The sequence below is a fragment of the Chrysochloris asiatica genome, unplaced genomic scaffold (assembly GCF_000296735.1).
Source record: "Chrysochloris asiatica unplaced genomic scaffold, ChrAsi1.0 scaffold00159, whole genome shotgun sequence".
NCBI lineage: Eukaryota > Metazoa > Chordata > Mammalia > Afrosoricida > Chrysochloridae > Chrysochloris > Chrysochloris asiatica.
In genome coordinates this window covers 2,505,193-2,522,584 of record NW_006408677.1, presented here as the reverse complement: position 1 = coordinate 2,522,584, position 17,392 = coordinate 2,505,193, and the positions used below count along the sequence as shown (strand labels likewise).

General features: G+C 42.7%; 1 protein-coding gene across 2 annotated transcripts in view; it reads left to right on the top strand.

Moving 5' to 3' along the window:
• Positions 1–17,392, top strand: part of MID2 (midline 2) — a 123,859-nt gene that overhangs the window by 6,643 nt on the left and 99,824 nt on the right. The window contains exon 2 of one of the 2 annotated variants that reach the window (XM_006871040.1): positions 14,093–14,808. In XM_006871040.1, coding sequence (XP_006871102.1) covers positions 14,149–14,808 — 660 coding nt within the window. In that variant the 5' untranslated portion in view covers positions 14,093–14,148. Of the gene's footprint in view, positions 1–14,092; positions 14,809–17,392 lie in introns of those variants that run through there. The other variant, XM_006871041.1, reaches the window with a different exon arrangement.

Sequence of the window (17,392 nt, the reverse complement as noted above, 5' to 3'; positions counted from 1 at the left end):
TGTTAAGTGCTGTCGAGTCAGTTCTGACCCATAGTGACCCTGTAGAAGGTTTCCGAGGAGAAGTTGGTGAGCTTGAACCACTGACCCTGCAGTTCAAATGACTTTGCTGTCCTGCACATTTTAACCCACAGTGCCACATAGGGTGGTATAATCTATAATAAATCTATAAAGCAGGTTAATCATTTTATTTTATTCTCATCTGGTCCTCCCAAGAGACTGTGAGATCCATACAACAGGCATTGTTATTTCCATCGGACATATGAGAAAACGGTGGCCAAATATGGCCATAGGTGTCCTGGTGTGGCACTGTGGGTTAACGCACTAGACTTGCAAAGTCAGTTTGAACTGCCAAGTCAGCGGTTCAAGCTCACCAGCTGCTCCTTTGAAACCCTATACCGGGTCGGAATCCGTTCGACAGCACTTAACAACAACAAAATGGCCCAAATAGTTTAAATGTGTTACTTAGGATTGCTTAGCTAATTTGCTTTAGATTCAAGACTACAACCAGTCTTTAGTGTGAGGATCAAATGAGACAATAGCTTTGAAACCATTTTGAAAAGAAAATGCTATACAAATGTAAAGTTGACTATTATTATTAATTATAATTACTGATGCCCTAGCCTTTTTTCCCTCCACTCTTGGTTTCAACTTTCAATCCTTAGGTGAGAATTCAGTGCATTTGGTTGCCTTTTATGTTCCCAAAAGATATTTCTAGGGGTTGTTTACTAATAATTGTGTTCTAGGACTGGGCAGTGTTTTGTTCTGCTATACATAGGGTCACTGTGAGGTGGAACTGATTTGATGGCACCTAACAGGATTTCATTGTCTGCCTTCTCAGTTTTAAAAGCTGTTCTCATTAGTTTATAAGACTCCTGCTCCCCTTTAGTAGTTCTCTGGATCATCCATTACAGTTTCCTTGACATACAACAGGCAGCTGTGTATCAGCACCTTGATTTAGCCCAGGGAAAGCTAATGTAATTTGTAAATTTCCTGTTGCTCTCCTGATGATGTCCATTACTTGGTAACCTTTCTAGTCATACTAACAAATAGGTATATGAATTTTTAGGAGCTCTAGGAGCTCTGGTAGTGTAGTGGTTACAAATCGGGCTGTGAGCGTCAAGGTCAGTAGTTCGAAACTACCAGCTGTTCTGCGGGGGAAAAATGAGGCTTTCTGCTCCCATAAAGATTTACAGGCTCGGAAACCCTATGCAGGGTCGCTATGAGTCGGAACCAACTCCACAGCACATAACAACAACAACAACCAGTATATAATAAAGGAGCTCTGGTAGCGTAGTGGTTGCTATCCTCAGGGTCAGTAGTTCGAAACTACCAGCTTCTCCGTGGGAAGAAAGATGAGGCTTTCTGCTCCCGTAAAGATTTACAGCCTCGGAAACCCTATGCAGGGTCACTATGAGTCGGAACGGACTCCATGGCACATAACAACAACAGTATACAATAAAGGAACTCTTGGTAACATAGTGGTTATGAATCGGCCTGCTAATCTCACAGTCCAGCAGTTTGAAACTACCAGCTGTTCCACGGGAGATGGATGAGGTTTTCTGCTCCTGTAAAGATTTACGACCTTGGAAACCTGAACATGGTCGCTATGAGTCAGAACCCACTCCCCGGCACATAACAACAACAAGTATATAATAATTATTTTAGGTTCCTTTCCTATGGAGTAATAGATAGCAAGAGCTCTAGAATGATATGATGTCAGAGTTGGAAAACATCTTACAGGGATAGATCATCTGGTGATTCTAGTCTAACCTGAATGATATTTAACAGTTGAGAAAACATCAATTTAACCCAGGACTCATTTCACTCATCCCCAAAGGCAGGGAAACAGTTTCTAATGGTTTAAGGAAGAACTCTTGGGACTTTAATGTTAATATCCTAGAGAGTGTTTATTTTATATTAATTTGTTTCAGAAAACCTACAACCCAGTTCAATTCTCAGTCTATTGCCCAGTGGTCAGGCTTGGTTTCACACTCGTGGGGTTTTTTTGTGTGTGTGTAAAGAAAGGAGACTGGTTTCCCAGGGACATAAGTGAGACTGTAGGACTATGCTCTGTAGACGGAAGATGAGAACTAGATGGAACTAGTTGAAATAAGTGGGCATTTAATTATGAAGACATTTGAAATAATGGAATTCTGAGAAGTGCAGATCATGGCTTCTTTCTCTGATCAGTGAACAGAATGCTGGATTTGGAGGGCAATGCTGAAATCAATCTTTCATTTTTGTACATGTAAAACGTGTTCTTTTTAAAAATCGTAATTACCTACACTGAAACACCTCTTTTTGTATTTCTACCTACGTACACAGCCTTATGATACCTTCCTATAAATCTGTTCTCATGCACTTCTTTTTTCAGGGTCTCAGCCCAAAGGGGAGGTATGGGGTGAAGATAAGCCACACAGAAACAGTTTTATAGTACAGTAAGAGCAAATACTTAAACATTCATACCTTATCTCCTCCCTGTATCCATGACTATTGGAGCCCTAGTGGTGGTGTAGGATAAGCATTGGTTTTGCTAACCACAAGGTCGACCGTTCAAACCTACCAGCTGCTTCTCGGGAGAAAGATGAGGCTTTCTTCTCCAGGAAAGATTTACAGCCTCAAAAATCCTATACAGGGTCGCTATGAGTCTGCATTGACTGGGTGGTGGTGGATTTTATGCGGTTTATATGCTGGCTACATGGCAGCAACCAAATGATTTAAAGGAGAACTGATTAAGTGTATGTGGATTTAGGTATTTGTTTCTTAACATAATTCTTTGTTCCGCCCTCCACGCTCAGGCACATCATCAGTGCATTTTTTTTTTTGACAAAAATTGTGTTTTCCGGCAAAATCTTCATGCTTACCTGTCAATGGGTTACACCCTATCAGATTCACATCCTGTTTTTATCCGTGGCATACTCTTAATTCTACACAGGTTAGTGATTCACAAACTTTTTGAAGTTGCAACACTCTGCCATTGTTTTATTTTTGTCATAACACTTCCTCCTGCTAAAAGTATCTTGTAATCTCTTATTGTTGTTGTTACATCCCATCCAGTTGGTTCCAACTCATGGTGACCCTGTATAGAGTTTCGGAGAAGCGGCTGGTGAGTTTGAACCACTGACCTTGCTTAACTTACGGTGTCACACCAGGACTCCAAACCTAGACAGGGAATCTCTGACCTAGATCAACTATTCAAAGGAGTAAGCAATCCAACAGAGTTTAGAAAGACTGCATTATTACAGTTGTCAGTATAGTTTGTTGTTGTTGTTGTTAAGCACCGTCGAGTTGGTTCTGACCCATAGCAACCCTGTATAGGGTTTCCTAGGAGTGGCTGGTGAGCTTGAACTGCCAACCTTGTCGTTCAAACCGACTTTGTAGTCCAGCGCATTAACCCACAGCGCCACATCAGGTCTTCCCGAATAGTATCGTGGTTAGCATTTTGGTACTGTAGTGGTTATAGTCGGGCTTACTAACCTCAAGGTCAGCAGTTCGAAACTACCAGCTGTTCCGCAGGAGACAGATGAGGCTTTCTGTTTCTGTAAAGATTCTGCTCCTTGGAAACCCTGTACAGGATCGCTATGAGTCAAAATTGACTCCACAGCACACCACCACCATTCACACTGTGGAGTCACACAGGCTTGGATTTGCAATTTTTTTTTTCATTGAAATATATTTCAAATGTTGTTGTTATGTGCCATGGATAGCATAATGTTGACCATTAAAAGTGTCCAATTCAGTGACAGTATATTCACAAAATTGTACAGCCGTTCTTGTAATGATTAGGTGCCATTGAGGCTTCTGAGGCTCTAAATCTTCACAGGAGCAGAAAGCCTCGTCTTTCTCATGCTAAGAGGCTGGTGGGTTTGAACCTTGTGGTTAGCAGTCCGGGGCTTATCTATCCTATAGCGACAGGAACGCTCCTGAGTATGCAACCATTGCTGTTGTTGTTGTTAAGTGTTGTCGAGTCGATTCCGACCCGTAGCGATCCTTTTTAGGGTTTCCAAGGAGCGGCTGGTGAGCTTGAACCACCGACCTTGCAGTTCAAATGGCTTTGCAGTCTGGCGAATTAACCCACAGTGCCACACCAGGACTCCCAACCATTACCACTATATCTAATACCAGAATAATTTTATCACCCCTAATAGAAACTCCATATCCATTAGTGTTGTTGTTGTTATGTGCCGTGGAGTCTGTTCCGACTCATAGCGACCCTGTATGGGGTTTCTGAGGCTGTCAATCTTTATGGGAGCAGAAAGCCTCATCTTTCTCCCGCGGAACAGCTGGTAGTTTCGAACTGATGACCCCGAGGTTAGCAGCTACGCTACCAACCATTACCACTATCTAATTCCAGAATAATTTTATCACAGCCTAATAGAAACTCCGGAGTCCTGATGTGGCTCTGTGGGTTAATGCGCCAGACTACAAAGGCTTTTGAACTGCAAGGTTGGTGGTTCAAGCACACCAGCTGCTCTTCGGAAATCCTACACAGGGTCGTTATGGGTCGGATGGACTCAACTCTTTAACAACAACAATAGAAACTCCATAGCCACTCGATGGCACTTTAACAACAACAACCATAGAAACTGCATATTCATTAGTAGTAACTTCCTAGATCTCCCTCTCCCCAGCCACGGGCTACCACTAATCTACTTTGTTTCTCTGGATTTGTCTATTCTGGCCATTGCATTGAAGAGGAATCCTTTTGTATCTGGCATCTTTCATTTAGCATGCTGTTTTCAACATTCCTCCGGCTGTAGCTGGTATCTTAGTTCTTTTCTATGGCTGAATAGTATTTCATTGTATGGACAACAACAACAGTGGGTGTGAAGTGGTATCTCATTTGGTTGGATCTGCATTTCCTTGATGGCTGCCGGAGCATTCATTTGCATATTTTCTTTGGAGTTGTTGTTGCGAAGTGCCCTGGAGTTGGTTCCAACCCCTAGCGACCCTGTATAGGGTTTCCAAGGAGCAGCTGGTGAGCTTGAACCGCCGATCTTGCAGTTCAAACGGCTTTGCAGTCTGGCGCATTAACCCACGGCGCCACACCAGGAGAGAAGCCTTCAAATCCTCTGCCAATCTCTAAAAATTGGATTTTTTTTCTTTTGTTGAATTGTATGGATTCTATGTATTTCCAGATACATGTCCCCTGTCAGGTATATAATCCACAATTTTTTCTCCCATTCTGTGAGCTGTATTTTCACTTTCTTTGAAGCATGGAAGTTTAAAATTTCTTGTGGTGTCCAATTTATCTATATTTTCTTTGGTAGCGTATGCTTTTTTGGTGTCATATCTAAAAACGGTTACCTAATATAAGACCTTGGACTCCTGGTGTGGAGCTATCAGATCAGCACTGGGCTGCAAACTACAAGGTTGGCAGTTCAAACCCACCAGCTGCTCCTCAGAAACCCTATACAGGCTTGCCATGAGTTGGAACCGACTCGAGAGCACTTAAAACAGCAACAGTTATGAGGCCACAAGATTGATACCTATGTTTTTCTTCTAAGAATTTTACAGTTTAGCTCTTAGATATAAGTCTTTGGTACATTTTGAGTTTATTTTTGTATATGGTGTGAAGTAGGGGTTCAACTTACTCCTTTTGCATGTGGAAATCCAGTTGTTGCAGTATGAATTATTGAAAAGATTTTTCTTTCCCCTTTGAACTGTCTTGACACCCATTAATAATTGACCATAAGTATATAGGCTTATTTCTGGGCTTTCCGTTTTATTCTGAGTTTGAATTGTGGCTTTGCTACTGCCAAACAATGTGACTTGGACAAGTTCCCACCAACTTTTTTTGTAATAATAGTACCTATGTCTTAGAGCGGAGTCTGGGTGTGGCGCTGTGAGTTAATGCGCCAGACTGCAAAAGCCCTTTGAACTTGCAAGGTCCGTGGTTCAAGCTCACCAGCTGCTCCTCGGAAACCCTATACAGGGTCGCTATGGGTCAGAATTGACTCAACGGCCCTTAACAACAACAATGTCTTAGAGCAGAGACATGTTTGTTTGGAGCCCTTGTGTGGTACTATAGACTAAGCACTGGGCTGATAACTTTGGGTCGAAGGTTCAAACCCACTAGCTGCTCCTTGGAAGCCCTATACTGGGTCGCTATGAGTCATAATTGTTAAGTCAGCACTTAACAACAACAACATGTCTTAGAGGGTATTTGTGAAAATTAACAAGCTTGACACTTCAAATTCACCAGCCACTCTAGGAAAATCCTATACATACATGGTTGCTATGAGTCAGAAATGACTCAATGGCACACAACAACAATGACAACAACAGCAATGCATGTAAAGGGTATTGTATCATGCCAGGCACATAAGCTCAGTGAATTTTAAGGGACGAAGTGCTTAATCAGGGAGGTAGGGAACAGGGGGGATATTTGAAAGGATGGTGAAATACTAGGAGTACACAGAACAAGGGAGCCTCATAAATGAGAGATGAGATGAACATATGTTTGAAGAAGTTGCAAAAAATCAGTTTCTCAAAATTAGAGCAGTTACAATATGATAATTAAAAAAACAACAACAGCAAAACCAGATAGGAATGACATAGAAAAGCTACTTAAAATAAGCAAGACTGTTACCCCTTGTTGTTAAGTGCTGTAAAGTCTATTCCGACTCATAGCAACCCTGTATAAGGTTGCTGAGGAGTGGCTGGTGAGTTTGAACTGCCAACCTTGTGGTTAGCAGTCCAGTGCTGATCCTACAGTGCCACATCAGGATTCTGTTACGCTTAATAAAAGTACACTTATAAAAACGAGCCTGGGTAATCTCCAAAGAGCAAGGATAGCTCGTATTGCTGCTTTTTCACTTCTCCGTCTCTGACACCAGCCACCCACGTGGCATTTTCTCTCTGCCCCCGTGGGTTCAATAATTTTCTAGAATGACTCAGAACTCACAGAGAGTACCTATACTTACAGGTACCCATTTATTATAACCAGAAAGGATCAAGTGAAGAAACGCAGCAGACAACGTCTAGACGGCAAGGCACAAGACTTCCATTGTCCCTGGGAGCATTCATGCATGGTTGCTCTCACCCAAAAGAGAGAGGCCCAGGGTCTTTTAATCATTGGGGCCTCAGTGAATACACATGACTGGGGCCCTGATTTATATGCATGCATCAATAAATATGTATGATTGACTCCATCATGCAGCCCTACTCACTTACACGTGTGGTGCTGCAGGATAATGTGCTGGATCACAAAGTCAGTTTGAACCACAAGTTTGGCAGTTCAAACCCACCAGCCGCTTCTCAGAAACCCTATACAGGGTCGCTATGGATCAGAACCAATTCGACGGCACTGAACAACAACAACAAATGTTCCTTGCTTGGCACTGTAGGGTTAAGGAGTCCTGGTATGGCACCACAGGATAAGCACTCGACCTCAAGGTTGGTTTGAACTGCAAGGTTGGCAGTTCGAACTCACCAGCTGTTCCTTGGACACCCTATACATGGTCGCTATGAGTCAGAACTGCTCGACGGCACTTAACAAGTGTTCCCTGGTGTGACACTGTAGGATAAAGCACTGGACCGCAAGGTTGGCTTGAACTGCAAGGTCAGTGAGCAGTCCCAGCTGCTCCTCGGAAAAGCTATATGTGACTTTGAGTGGCAACCAACTCGATGGCACTTAACAACAAGTAAGTGTTCCTTGGACGTTTTGGAAAGCAAACAGGCAATCTTGATTGCTGTTAAATTTCAAGAACCCTTTTCAGAAACCAGAGCCAAAAGACCAATCACAGAGGTTTATTTAGAACACTGATGCCTGACTTATTTATTTATTTTGGTCAAGGATTCTTTTTAGGATCTTTTGAATGCTTTGGACGCTAGTTCCATGAAAATGCATATATGGCATACAAACAATTCTGCAAGCAGTTCTAGGAGCTTAAGAAATTCCTGGTTAAAAGCCCTGTTTTGATCATATCCATGCTTTCCCATGCTTCAGTTGTCACGTCAACTCAATTTTTAGGGCTCTAGAGAAAATTGGGAGTCCTGGTATGGCATGTAGGATAAGCAGTGCACTGTTAACTGCAAGGTCGATGGTTCAAACCCACTAGCCGCTCATCAGAAACCCTATACAGGGTCACTATGAGTCAGACTAACTCGACAGCACTTAACAACAACAGGGGAAATTGAAGACCCTCTTCTCTGGGCAGAAGAATTTATATAGGCACCCTTCTAAGAGTTAGGAGAGTTGCGGTAATCTAATAGTTTTTGTACAGGTTCCAACATATATAAATGCTTTTCAGCAATGCTCCTTACCTATTGCTGTTTTTGCTGGAGGTTTCACTCCAATCTCTCAGGTAGCTTCCAACACAAAAATGGAGGAAATGAAGCTGTGCAGTTCTGAAAGAGACAGTAATAAGAAATGCAGTAATGCAGTGTGAGGTGGAGATGGGCCTAGGAGTCATAGGATTCTGAAAGGGCCTCAGAACGAGATCGATTCAGAGAATCTCAGAGGGACGCAAAGAGACAAAAATAGAAGTAGAAACATGTGGCTTAGAAGCCCTCTTGTAAATAGTCAAGATAAACTTCAATGAAGGAGTGAGACAACTGAAGTAAAGGTGTAGGGGAAAGAGAACAGACACTGGCGTTAGATTGATCCATTGTGCGCCCACTTACTTGTTAAGTGTCCTTGGTTGATTTATTTGACTACTATGAGTTCCAGTTTGGGAACTATGAAATGGGTATAGTAATAGTACCCTTCTGACACACAGGCTTCCTGTAAGAATTAAATGATGTGTGTAAGGAGACTGTGGGTATTGGAGGATAAGCAGTGGACTGCTGCTAACCACAGGGTTGATAGTTGAAACCCACCAGCTGATCCTCGGAAACCCTATGAGGGTCTCTATGAGATGGAACTGACAATGTCAGTTAACAGCAATAATGTGTGTAAAGTGCTTAACACAATATCTGGTCTACAGCAGGTAAGGAGTTCTTTTAGCATAGCAGGTATGAATCAGACTGCTAACCTCAGGGTCAGCAGTTCAAAACTACCAGCTGTTCCTTGGGAGAAAGATGAGGCTTTCTGCTCCCGTAAAGATTTGCTTGCAGCCTCGGAAACCCCGTGCAGGGTTACTATGAGTTGGAACCGACTCCATGGTACTTAACAACAACAACAACAAATACTTCCAGAACTTCTTCTAATTTCCTATGTTGTTGTTGTTAAGTGCCGTGGAGTCGGTTTCTGTTCATAGTGACCCTGTATAGGGTTTCCAAGGAGCAGCTTGGTGAGTTTGAATCACCAACCTTGTGGTTACAGACCTTGACGTTGACTGCTTATCCTAGGGTGCCACACCAGGAAAATGTTTTATTTATTTATTTAAGGAAAAGGTTTCATTTAGAAACAACTTTTAGGGCTGGGCTACATTATACCTATTCAACAAGTTTTACTTGTATTCTGTATTAAAGTGCCTGCACGAGAGAATGCAGACAACATTGATAAATGATGATATCTGAACAGGTAGCAATTGTAGTCAATGTCAAGAAAACAAAAATCCTCACCACTGGACCAATAAACAACATTCTTTTCAATGGAGAAAAGATTGAAGTTGTCAAGGACTTCATTCTTCTTGGATCAACTGTCAACACTCATGGAAGCAGCAGTCAAGAGATCAGACGACGTATTGCATTAGGCAAATCTGCTACACAGGAACTTTTTAAAGTGTTGAAGAGCAAAGATGTCAGCTTGAGGACTAAGGTGCGCCTGACCCAAGCCATGGTATTTTCAATAACCTTGTATGGATGCGAAGGCTGGACAGTGAATAAGGAAGATCGTAGAAAAATTGATGCCTTTGAGTTGTGGTGTTGGAGGAGGATACTAAAAGTGTCATGGACTGCCAAAAGAACCAATAGATCTGTTTTGGAAGAAGTGCAGCCAAAGTGCTCCTTGGAGGCCAAGATGGCTAAACTTCGTCTCTCATACTTTGGACATATTGTCAGGAGGGAACAGTCGCTGGAGAAGGATGTCATGCTGCGTAAGGTGGAGGGTCAGAGAAAAAGAGGAAGACCCCCAATGAGATGGATCAGCCAGGTGGCATCATTGATGGCATCAAGTGTGGCAGCGGTAGTGAGGTTGGCCCAGGATCGGACATTGTTTCGTTTTGCTGTGCATGGGGTCGCTGTGAGTCGGTTCCGACTCGATGGTACCTGACAACAACAACAGCAATTGTAGAATAAAATTTCCAAATCTTGATGAGGGTCTCCAGAGGTTAGGAGATGACGGACAATAGTTATTTCAAAACAAAAGATGCTTTTCTTTCTAAGAAATAGTATTAACATTGTTCAGTCAGTAAGCTATATTTTATAGCTTTCTTTAGTTAGGACTAACAGAATATTTATGTGTGCTGTTGTTGTTTTTAGATGTTTGGCGAGTCAGTTCAGACTCATAGCCACCTTGTGTAGGGTTTCCAAGGCGGTAAATCTTAGGGAAGCAGACGTGGTTAGCAGCCCAGTACTTATCCTAGAGTACTACCAATGCTTCATTTATGTGTGTTGTTGTTGTTAAGTGCCATTGAGTCGATTCTGACCCATAGTGAGCCTGTGTATAGGATTTCCAGGGAGCAGCTGGTGAGTTTCAACCACCGACCTTGCAGTTCAAACGGCTTTGCATTCTGGCACATTAACCCACAGCGCCATACCAGGACCCATCTATAATGCATACTAAAATGAAGGCTAGCAGATTTGAAAATTCCGGGCTGTAAGAAGTTTTTGGATGTTCATCTTGCTAATTTATACAGAAGTATTGATTTGCATCCTGTTTCTGATGTGGTTCCTGATTCAGGAAGTAAGAAAAGACACATGGGGAGATAAGCTTCATAGCTGTTGTTATTGTTGTTGTTACATGCCATCAAGTCGGTTCCAACTCATAGTGACCCTGTATAGGGTTTCCAAGGAGCAGCTGATGGGTTTGAACTACTGGCCTTGCCGTTCAAACTGTCTTTACAGTCCAGCGCATAAACCCACAGCACCACACCAGCAGGTGTGTACAAATTCAGCAGGTGTTTAATAATACAATCAAATGGAAACCACAAGCTATTGTGTCTTCACCTGTTAGCAGCAACTATTGTTGCTGGCCAAGTGACTGGAAGAGACCCATATTTGTGCCCATTTCAAAGAGAGGTGACCCAACGGAATCATCTAACAATATCATTAATATCTCATGCAAGCAAAATTTTGCTAAAGATAATTTAAAAATGGCTGTAACCATACATTGACAGAGAACTTCCAGAGGTTCAATCTGGATTCAGAAGAGGATGTGAAACTAGGATATCGCTGTTGACATCAGATGGATCTTGAATGAAAGCAAAGACTGTCAGAAAGATGTTTACCTGTGCTTTATTGACTATGCAAAGACTTTCAATTGTGTGGATCATAACAAACTATAGACAGCATTGCGGTAAAAGAGTATTCTGGAACACTTAATCGTGCTACTGAGGAACCTGTACCTAAACCAAGAGGTAGTTATTCAAACAGAACAAGGGAACATTGAATGGTTTAAAATTAGAAAAGTTGTGTGCCAGGGTTGTATTCTTTCACCATACTTACTCAATATGAGCAAATAATCTGAGAAACTGGATTATATGAAGAAAAACGTGGCATCAGGATTGGAGAAAGACTCACTGACAACCTGCGATATACAGATGATGCAACTTTGCTTGCTGAAAGCCAAGAGGACTTAAAATACCTACTGATGAAGATCAAAGATCACAGTCTTTGGTATGGATTACATCTCAATGTAAAGAAAACAAAATTCTCACCACTGGACCAATAAGCACCATCCATATAAATGGAGAAAAGATTGAAGTTATCAAAGGCTTCATTTTGCTCGGATCAATCATCAACACTCATGGAAGCAGCAGTCAAGAAATCAAATGACAATTGCATTAGGCAAATCTGCTGCACAAACCACCTCTTTAAAGTGTTGAAGAGCAAAAGTGTCAGTTTGAGGACTAAGGAGTGCCTGACCAAAGCCATGGCGTTTTCATTAGCCTCATATGCATGCAAAAGTTGGGACAGTGAATAAGGAAGGCTGTAGAAGAAATGATGCATTTGAGCTATGGTGGTGGTTGAGAATATTGAAAGTGTCATGGACTGCCAAAAGAGCAAACCAATCTGTGTTGGAAGCAGTGCTGTCAGAATGCTCCCTGGAAACTAGGATGGCAAGACTCGTCTCTCATACTTTGGTCTCTCATACTTTGGACATATTGTCGGGAGGGACCAGTCCCTGGAAAAGGATATTATGTTTGGTAAAATGGAGGGTCAGAGAGAAAGAGGAAAACCCTCAATGAGATGGATTGACACAGTGGCAACAGTAATGGGCTCAAATGTAGCAATAATTGTTAGGTTGACACAGGACTGGGCAGTGTTTCGTTCTATTGTGCATAGGGTCGCTATGAGTCAGTACCAACTCGATGGCACCTAATAACAACAACATTGTTCAGTAAAGGAGCTCTGGTAGCATAGTGACTTACTTACGAACTGGGTTGCTAACTGTACCAACGCTTCATGGGAGAAAGATGAGGCTTTCTGCTCCCTAAAGATTTATAGCCTCAGAAACCGTGTCTAGAGTCACTATGAGTGGGAACCCACTCCACGGCACGTAACCACCACCACCACTATTGCTGACTAAGTCAAAAAGTTAAAATCATTCCCTGTTCTACTTGATGGAATGAAGGATTTCCTGTAGGTGAGGAAAGGAAGCAGAAACACAAATTATCATCTTTTGTGCCTAGTAACTCAATTTATTAGAAATGGGATGGAACAGACATTTCCATGAGTTGAAATAGGAAGTAACTCAAGTTCACATTCTGAAGAACTTATTATCCTATGCTGAGAACTATATTTTTCTAAAGCCCTCTCTTCTTTTCTACACAGGCTTTCAGAATGGAACTCATTTCAAGAACTAGAGAGTTATTTTGAAATATGACCTTGTTTTCCTTCTACTGGATGTGAAATAGTAACAACCTCCATATTTTACTTGGAAGTGAAATAGAGAGCAGTATAAGAGAATGGATACTGAGAATTTTTCAGGGCCTCAGGCTCATCATTGCCCAGGACAAGAGACATCAATGGGGAGAATATGTGAGAGAGTGATTCATACCAGTCTGTGAGCTGGAATCAGAATGTTATCAGTAAACCAGGATTCATAGGTGGCCACTGTTGTTGTTAAGTACTGTTGAGTAGGTTTCTGACTCACAGCAATCCTGTATGGCAGGGGTGGGAACGTCCTGCCCGCGGGCCATATAAGGACCTTGAAATCATTTGGTCTGGCCCTACCAAGGCAACTGCAGTTCCAGCCATCACATTGTTGTTGTTGTTTTGTGCCGTGGAGTTGGTTCCGACTCATAGCGACCCTGTACAGGCTTTCCGAGGCTGTAAATCTTTACAGGAGCAGAAAGCCTCATCTTTCTCCTGCGGAACAGCTGGTGGTTGAAGCTCACCAGCTGCTACTTGGGAACCCTATACAGGGTCACTATGGGTTGGAAACGACTCGACGGCACTTAACAACAACAACAACCCCTGCTGTATAGGGTTTCTGAGGCTTGTAAATTTCTGTGGGAGCAAAAACCCTCGTCTTTCTCCTGTGGCACAGCTGATGGGCTTGAACCGCCAACCCTGTGGTTTGCAGTCTAGTACTTATCCTATGGAGTCACTGTTGTTGTTGTTGTTAAGTGCCGTCAAGTCTGTTCTAACTTATAATGACCCTGTATATGGTTTCTGAGGTTCAAGTCTGTTCCAACTCATAACGACCCTGTATACGGTTTCTGAGGAGTGGCTGGTGGGTTTGAACCGCCACCCTTATGACTCAAACTGACCTTGCGGTCAAGCGCGTTATTTTTCAGTGCCACACCAGGACTCCTAGTTTCTATTTATTAGCGCAGGAAAATAGACTCAGACATTTGTCAAGAACAAGGTTTGAAGGAGGGGGAACACTTTTGATTAATTCCCCAACTGCTTTCTTATGGCTCAAGCATCCCTGGAGAGTTCAGCATGTAACGCCTCCACTGGTTAATGTATAATGACACTACCTCTCCTTTTCCTTTGGAATTAATGCCTAATACTTCTTGCTTTGTATTCCTTGCAGGTGAAAGCCCAGCCTCTGTGGTTCTTAATGCCTCAGCAGGATTATTTCCACTAAAGATGGAAACACTGGAGTCTGAATTGACCTGTCCAATCTGCCTAGAGTTGTTTGAGGACCCCCTTCTGCTCCCGTGTGCTCATAGCCTTTGCTTCAGCTGTGCTCATCGAATTTTGGTCTCGAGCTGCAGCTCTGGCGAATCCATTGAACCCATTACTGCTTTCCAGTGTCCTACGTGCCGGTATGTTATCTCGCTGAACCACCGGGGTCTGGACGGCCTCAAGAGGAATGTGACCCTGCAGAACATTATTGACCGTTTCCAGAAGGCTTCAGTAAGTGGGCCCAACTCCCCAAGCGAGAGCCGCCGGGAGAGAACTTACAGGCCCAGCACCACCATGTCTAGCGAGCGAATTGCTTGCCAATTCTGTGAGCAGGACCCACCACGGGATGCAGTGAAAACATGTATCACCTGTGAGGTCTCCTACTGTGACCGTTGCCTACGGGCCACGCACCCCAACAAGAAACCTTTCACCAGCCACCGCCTGGTCGAACCAGTGCCAGACACACATCTCCGAGGGATCACCTGCCTGGACCATGAGAATGAGAAAGTGAACATGTACTGTGTATCTGATGACCAATTGATCTGTGCCTTATGCAAACTGGTGGGGCGTCACCGAGACCACCAGGTCGCCTCCCTGAACGATCGATTTGAAAAACTCAAGGTAAGGGTTTCTGGGAAATAATCCCTTGCACCACAGCTTTGTATCTGTAGACGCAGTTAGACTGTTAGAAGGCGTCCCGGTGTGGCGCTGTAGGATCTCCACTGGAATGCTAACTGCAAGGTCGGTGGTTTAGACCTATCAGCCACTCCTTGGAATCGCTACACAGGGTCACTATGAGTCGGAACCGTCTCAATGGCACTTAACAAAACAACAGACAGAAAGTTCCCTACTAAAATGGGTCACTTTTCCTATATGGCAAGTGAGTTTAATGGCAAGGTGTTTTCATGAGGAATAACCTACACCTCTGCAAACTCTCGCTACAACCTGTTAATCTGTTGCACTAACTTGCTTGCATTTATACACTTCTGGCCAGTTCTGGGGGGCATGTGAGGCCATAGTCCACCAGATCAGTAGTCAGTACCAGGAAATAGCCTCTCTCTCTTTTGTCAGTGACATATTACACAGTACATATCTTTGCTATAATCTTTCCACCTCTTCTTTTAAGTATGGGAGTACCTGTGTAGGTGTACTACAATTAGCATATGTGCTGATTTGCATATGCCTGTGTATAGCAATGGGAAGGTTGGGTGTGTCACCGTGTAGGTGTGGGTGGAGGTGTCTGAGTGTATGTAGGTGAGCAATTTTTGTGGAGGATATTAGTTTGTGTGTGTATACTGGAAACATTAAAGAAACAAAGGCTTGGGGTTGTCCACTATAAATTTCCATAAGCACTTAACCAAAAAACCCATTGCCCACCATCCAAAAGATTCCGATCTATAGCAATCCTGTAGGCCAGAGTAGAACTACCTCATGGTTTCCAAGGCTGTAAATCTTTAGGAAAGTAGACTGCCTCATCTTTCTCCTAAGGAATGGCAGGGCAGGTGGGTTTGAACCACCGACCTTTTGTTTAGCAGCCAACTGCTTAACCACTATGTCCCCAGAGCTCCTCATAAGCACTCAACAGGGAGTTAATTTTCAACCTGCCTTAAAAACAAAACCAAATAGGAACATGAGTGTACCAGAAAGTCAGGAGAGACAATCAAGGACTTGAACTGAAAATTGCAAATTGAAGATAATAAATATTCAATTCAGTTTAACATTGTGTGCCAGTATTCATTTTTGTGGGTTAGACACTGAAGCACTTGTTTACAATCTCTGCCTTGGAAGTCTTTTATGTGTGTTCAAGGGACAGAGTGGTGTTTTGTTTTTTGTTGCTGTTTTGCATGAGAATGAAAATGAATTTTGTTGAGTTACATCCATCCCTCTTTAAAAGGAGCTTTGGTGGTGCAGTGGTTAAGGGCATGGTTGCTAACCAAAAGGTTGGCAGTTTGAACTCATCAGCTACTCCCCAGAAGAAAGATGTGGCAGTCTGCTTCTTTAAAGATTGTTGTTAAGTGCCATCGACTTGGTTCCGACCCATAGCGACCCTGTACAGGGTTTCCAAAGGTGTAAATCTTTACGGGAGTAGAAAACCTGATCTTTCTCCCGCGGAGCAGCTGGTAGTTTCGAACCGCTGACCTTAAGGTTCGCAGCCCGATTCGTAACCACTACGCTACCAGAGCTCCTCCTCGGAAACTTTATGGGCCAATTCTACTGTGTCCGTTTTTTGGATGATCAATTGATCTGTGGCCATCTGTTGTTGTCTCATATAATATTTCTATGCAAATCTAAATGCCTATTTTTCAAAACCCTGTTTTACCCTCCCACTGATGTTAGCAAATGTGAGATCCAGCAAATAGTTTTATTTCCATTGCTTATCTGCTATGTGGTATAAATTCTCTTAAGAAGGGGCCTATTTAACAGCGATTCTAGGAAAATAAAATGTCTGAATAATAAGACTACCTTCCAAAAATAGGGCATGAGTATACAGATGAAGCTAGAAGGAAGACCCAGTTAATATGGAAGGGAAGGAAGGACTAGACAAGAGTGAAGATTTTTTTCCTGTCATACTATGGAAAATTCATTGTAAGCTATGAAAAATTATAATGTTGATAATGGTAACAAGACTCAAAATAAGATAACATTTCCCTTCAGTACTTCATTGAAATCAGTGTAGTTTGTTGTTGACTGTGGTCACAGTGACGATAGTCTCTGCCTTTTGAGTTATTATGTACATCTAATATTTATAAATTTTGAACAAAATTTAATGTGGTCTTAAAGTGATGTTGTTGTGAAATGCCATTGAGTCGGTTCTGACCCATAGCGACCCTGTATAGGGTTTCCAAGGAGCAGCTGTGAGCTTGAATGCCGACCTTGTTGTTCAAACAGCTTTGCAAGTCTGGTGCATTAACCCACAGTGATACACCAGGAGTCCAACCCACAGCATCACACCAGAAACCACACCAGGAGTATCACTTAAAGTGATACACTCCTTCATATCATTTTGTTTATTTCATATCAAGGGTCAAAATAAACAAAACAAAACAAAAAAGTGCTCCCCAAACCCAAATCAGTTACCAATGAGTCAATTCCTTCTCTAGAGACCCCAAGTATGCCAGATTAGAATTGCACTCCATAGGGTTTTCATTGACTGTGAGCTTCTGGAAGGGAATTGCCAGAACTTTCTTCCAAAGAACCTGCGGGG